Here is a 6,000-nt window from a genome sequence, read left to right as displayed (position 1 = left end):
CAAAAGTGTGATTCAATTGCGTAGTGGCAGAATTTCTACTTGATGCAACAGAACCTTCCACTGCAAACCACGCACTGTGACAAGGGTCATAGGTGGGAATCCCACTTAAAGATACTGTGTGTACCTGATAAATTAAACTGTGAATGAGTTCATTGTTATTGGGTGCACCTGTGTGTCTGGTGTCAGCGTTTTAGCTGTGAGAAGGCTCCAAAAATATGACATTAAAATCAAATAAAAGGTCACGCAGTCCTTAGCACAGAAATCTACCGTGACGTAAACCTGCAGGGGGTGAAGCAGAATCCACGCAGAAACAAAAGCACAAAGTGAGGCCATGACTAGGCAGGAGTGAGGACGGCTCTTTCTTCGGGAGGATACTTTCCCCTTCGGATGAAGAGGAAGAGTGTGGAGACACTCACGTGATTAATTTTCGTCTGCGATACTAGATTTGAACAAAGTCAAGTTCACTATGTCTAACGTGGCCCATACCGGAAGTGTTCGGTGTGGCGTTTTAAGATAAAAGCCAAGCGACTAACTGAACGCTGAGACTAAACTAAAGCCCACGGGTCGACCTGGAAAACACGCGTGTATCAAAAGCCCCAAAATACGCGTTTCCATTTAATTCCGTTTGAAACTGGGTTTAATTGTGACCCATTTAGCTGCTCTTAGGTCAGGTGAGGAGTGGCACCGGTTTCATTTCGGTATGAACTCTTTCATTCCAGATATTCGTTCAGCGTCATTAAAAAAGGGGTGTGACGTTTTTAAGGGTTAAATGATGTCATCACTGTATTGTCAAAGCTGGTCATATTCGGTGCATTTTTTTTTTATCAAGCCACTGGAAATGAGTAATAAGACTCAATTTAGCAGATCGCTTAAAATAACAATTAAACGTAGGCTAATTTATTTTATTTTGAAAGGAACTTCCGGACACGTCTTCTACCCCACAGTGGGCTTGATGACCGGGAGCTGCGACTCTGGACATTTTAAGGTGAGCACGTTTAGTTTGGAGCGGACTTAAAATCCCAGAGCGGGGCTGCTGAGGGCAGGACAGCGGGCACAGCAGCTGCTTCTGCGGGAGGAACACCTGAGAAAGGTGCGCTCAAGCCGGGTGACAAATTACACACCAAACTGGAGACTTCTTCGGACTTGGCTCTGTTTCAGACTCCCGGTAAGCGGCACCGACGATGCTCCGCTCAGGCTCTCGGTCTTAACATCACAAAGTAACTCGATTTTTAAAAAGTGTCAGCTTTCTGGATATTTGTGCCCTTGTTTGTTGTTGTTTTTTAATCAGCGGACGCGTGATGATTCCCGTCGCATCGCGCTGCGGTAGGTGAACTACTGGAAACGTGAGGGAGCTGGAGCGGGAGGGGAGGGTGGAAAGCGGGTCTTTGCGGCCAACTCGGACCTTTTCGGCTTGATTAGAGCTGTAATTTCACCTTCCACGGCTCAGAATACATTCCCACCTTTTTCTCTCGGCTGTGGACGCTGAATAAAAGCAGAAGAAGTCGGTGTCAGCTGAGCCAGAACGGTGCGGATCCGTCGGATGCCTCTTTTTTGTTGTTTTCCTCCCCTCTCTACACTGTTTCCATGATTTGCGCAAGGAATTTCATGTTTGAATTTTTAATTGGAGAATGACTAACCTCACAGGGACACTCTGCTGCTCTTTCCCTGCCGTTTGTTGCTCAGACAAGTCTGATCCTTTTTGGAGAACGCGTGCAGCATCCCCGTGGTTCCAGCCAGGGCGCGCGTAACCTCTCCACTGATGTCCATTGATTTATAATATTTTTTTTGTGGGGGGCCATTTATCGAGTGTCGCGCAAGGACTCGTGTCCGTTTATGGAACACTGTTTTTTCCCTCCCTGCTGCCCGGGTTGGATCAGGATAGTTGGAACTTTTTGCTCTCTGATGTGGGGGAAACGCTCTGCGTTGCCTGGAGAAGACGCGGTTTTGCCGTGCCCTAGGTTCGCTGCTCGCAAAGACTCTGAGAAGACTGGCCAGTAACATTTCTGCTTCTGAAGACCTCCAATTTACATCGGACTCCCTGCCGCTCAGACACTCGTGCAGTTGCATTTCTGTCTATTGCGCATTATCCAACTTAAGACCCTCGAAGAACTGCAACAGCGTCGTGTGGAGGCTAACACCTGCAGAGAGGTTTATTTACCCTCAATCGGCTACTGCAACAGCTGGGATTTAACATCCTCCTGCAGGGATTTCTACCATGTCAGGTGTACGGGATTTCAGACGGACTCTCTTCATCTGTGTGGCGGCGCTTTCATGTGGTGAGTACCCCTTCTACCTCCTTCCCCCTCCCCTCCTCTCCTGCCCCCCATTCAAAACACACACCCGCCAACAGGGTTCCAGGATCATATTCACGTTGCATAGAAAGCAATGGCCCTAAATTTCTGAAACATGCACCGCAGAGGCAGTTGGTCTTGTTTATTATTATTATTATTATTATTATTATTTTATTTTTTTTAATGACTGACCCTACACACACACACACACACACACACACACACACACACACACACACACACACACACACACACCACTAAACACAAACAATCATACTCCTGTTACACATTTCTGAAGAAATTCAACAGTGGCTTCACTCCTGGTCTGTTTTCCCCTCTTAGGTAACTCTTTTTTTTCCCCAGAGGAGAATGGCAGGCACACCATCAAACCAGATACTTTAATTGGAATAAAAAAGCACTGCGGATGTAATTAACTCTCATGATCATCACAGTCACAAAAGCATGAAAAAAGCCACACTTCAAATGCTATAGAGAGCTGAGAAAAAGGCTAAAATACCCACTCCACATCAGGTTAGAGTTGCTTATGCTCGAGGACTCGCAACATATTTGAGAACTGATTTCATCTGCTGCTTGTGAACGAAGTCACGGTGTGTTACACAGCAGATACACATACAGTGTGTTCTACATGTGCTGATGAAATCTAAATCAAGCATCCTCAAAGATGATTTCCTGACATGTCCCAGTGATCTAGTTGGACTCCAAAACACTAATCCTCCTTTAATATCCAACTCTTTATTTATTTTTTTACTGATGCAGCAGCAGCAGGGGTGCAGGACTGTTTCCAGCAGTAAGCAAAGTGTGACATTGCAATGCGTGGATTAAGTGTGTTGCTGGGAGGCAACCCCAGGACGAGCAACTTGCAGCGCAGTTTCTGTTTATTCATTTGCAGGCACATTTAAAAGGTGCTTATATTTAGACCCAGATTAGGACTCTTCTGTGCTTCACCCCAGTAAGCCGAATGGAGACGGAGTGCAGTTTTCCTTCCATGTTCAGTGTGTAACCACCTCTTGCTTCCTTTCAGACATCTTGCACAGTATCTCCCCTCTCCTACTCATTTTCACCAAGTCTTGCCTCAGTTTCATTACCACACAAAAGAAACGCCTACGTGTGCACTAAAGCATATACTCTCCTTGATGGCTTCACCAAGGCTGTAAAGCCAGCGTGCTGTATGCTGCAATAGCGTGCCTACACAAATCCCACTAACGCCTGTGGTTAGCGTTGCTTAGTGCAGGGGTGGGGAGGGTGCTCACCTTCCTGAACAATAAAGGCACTGCTGTTGAAAGCAAGTGCAGGGACAGATTTGGCGCGTGGACGGCTGCCCCCTAAGGATGGTTTCAGAGTCTCTTGGCCTCGGAGACGTCAAGTCGCTCTCACACTTGTACACGGAAGCCTTCCTCCTGCGCTCATCCCGGCACTTTAAACCTCTCCCTCCTTGTCACTCTCATGCTAAATAAACAATTTTGTAAGAATACCTCAAGAGAAATGCAATAGACCTGCTGGATGAAGAGCTAAGCAGGCAAATCCCCAGGTGTGAAAAAGCAATATCATGGACTTTAAGACCGCTCTGGGGAAAATCCAGTGCTGTAATGAATCTATTATTTCTCATTCTTCTCACCTTGAATTTGTATTTTCATATATATTGGCTGGCACACAATGTTGTAAACACGCTAAAGATTATTTTCCCCCTTTGCAGTTGATGCACTAGGATACTTTTTCCTTCTTTCGTTTTGGGATGCCGTTGTAATTGTTCAGTTGTTTTCCTTCACCGTACCCCCTCCTCAGGAAGGTCAGAGGTCATGTGCTGAGCAGCATTCCCAGAGCTGATAGGGATTAAGGTTTTTCAAGGACACTTGAGCTAGGCATGTTCACTGATAAGAGCTGTTCAAAAAAAGTTTTCTGGCTACTTCTTGTGAAATGGTATGCTCCGGTGAAATAATAGGGCATCAGAATTGAGGTCTAATCTAGGGCAGGGTGGTGTTTGAAGTGCTTTTGTAGGCATTGTTTCTCCAAGATTGACTTCTTTTTTTTATTAGTGGGTGGGCTATGGGGATGTGAGGATGACAATGTCAGTGCTTTTAGCTGTCAGCTTCTGTCTTTTAAGTCTGATCTGAAAGAGTCGTTATCCTGTCATTGTAGACAGATTAGCAATTGTGAAGCTCTTATTGCACTTCCAGTAAAGTCAGGAGGCTTCTTTCGGTAAATTGCAAAAAGTAAAATGATCTTTTATGGAAGAAAGTAAAATTTGGCTTGGTGTGCAGGGAGAGGCTTTGCACATGGAGAAGAGCGGAAACTATACGCAACCATAACACAACTAAGCAAAAGTACTACAATAACACATACTGAGATAAAACCCAACAATCATATGACTCCCTATGAGCAAGCACTGTGGTGACAGTGGGAAGGAAAAACTCCCTTTTAACAGGAAGAAACTTCCAGGATGCTACATACAGGTTTAAGATTTGTTAGTTAAAAAAATAAAAATAAAAAAAGTTTGATACTTAACACATTTAACTGATATAATATGGAACTCCACCCACATACAGAAAAAACATATTTCTAACATAGCAGTAAATCAGGGGAAACATTTATACAGTTTCTTTGGAGGCAACTGCTGATTATTTTCTTAACTGTTTAATTTTTGAAATCTAAAAAGCAATGTTGAGCAAATGTTTCTATTGATCCTTGAATTGACTTCTTCCTTCACTGAAACAAAGCTGTGGCAGTGTGTTATACATTTAGCTGGTGTTTAGGCAGTTATCTACTATGTTAATTGATCGTGAGACCTGGATGTCTTACCACCTGGGCTGAATAGCTTTCTGGATGAAATCCAAAAAGACTGTGGTGAACTCTGATAAGTGGGTAGAATAGATGGTGACTAGCTGTTACATTAAACGTGCCACTGATTACTCGGGGCTACGTCTGCAGTCAGCAGCATAGCGTGGATGTGGGAGCACTGTTTGCCCAGTCATAGTTTGGATGTAGCTGGCAGCGTTCCCAGCACCAGCCTATCTCTGAGAGTAGACACTGGACAGAGAGCAGACAAAGCGGCAGTGTGACACACCAGCTCTCATGTTCCAGCCTAATTGATTTACATGTGTTGAAATGAAGCCTTTTTTTTTTTTTTGCTCTGTTGCTGTGTTTGAAGAGGTTTCCTGTTTTCCATCCTTTTGTGTGGAAAAACGCAGACATACATGCAGGAGGTGCATATCCATAGCCATTAACACTCTGTGACTGCAAATGAGTCAGCGGCGCTGTTTAGTTATTCTGCTTTTGCTCCCATCAAGGTGATGTTGAATTGTTTGTGTACCTGTCACTTTTTACACCATAAAGCATATGGTTTATATATATTTTTATTATTATTATTATTATTATTTTTAATGGCGTTTGCCGTCAGCATTAGATGATGGTAATGGTAAATCCATGTGGAGCATGGCACAGTTTAATACTTTTTTTTTCATTTCAGTGACAGTTGGGCTTGAGGCTAAAACCAATCTGTGCACTCGGAACAGCAGGGCAACGAACAATAAGAGAAGCTGTTACTGGAAAGATGGCTCTTTGGTTTACTTGCAGTCTCGTTCCATAATTACGTCGCAGGTTTTTGCAGGTGGGCATGTCATTCAGTTAAAATGGATTTTTCTGCATTTAATTGTTGGAACAAGCCAAAACTAGATTTCTCTGAATTGTAAAG

General features: G+C 44.0%; 1 protein-coding gene across 1 annotated transcript in view; it reads left to right on the top strand.

The window, feature by feature from the left end:
* Positions 1-1,798: 1,798 nt before the first annotated feature.
* Positions 1,799-6,000, top strand: part of tmem132e (transmembrane protein 132E) — a 425,465-nt gene continuing 421,263 nt past the window's right edge. The window contains exon 1 of the mRNA XM_085364711.1: positions 1,799-2,276. Coding sequence (XP_085220837.1) covers positions 2,216-2,276 — 61 coding nt within the window. The 5' untranslated portion in view covers positions 1,799-2,215. The remainder of the gene's footprint in view (positions 2,277-6,000) is intronic.

The sequence above is a fragment of the Diplotaxodon limnothrissa genome, linkage group LG10 (genome assembly GCF_057381915.1).
Source record: "Diplotaxodon limnothrissa isolate DT_005_m linkage group LG10, D_limnothrissa_male_GT1.1, whole genome shotgun sequence".
NCBI classification, from domain to species: domain Eukaryota; kingdom Metazoa; phylum Chordata; class Actinopteri; order Cichliformes; family Cichlidae; genus Diplotaxodon; species Diplotaxodon limnothrissa.
This window is presented reverse-complemented; position numbering and strand designations above follow the sequence as displayed.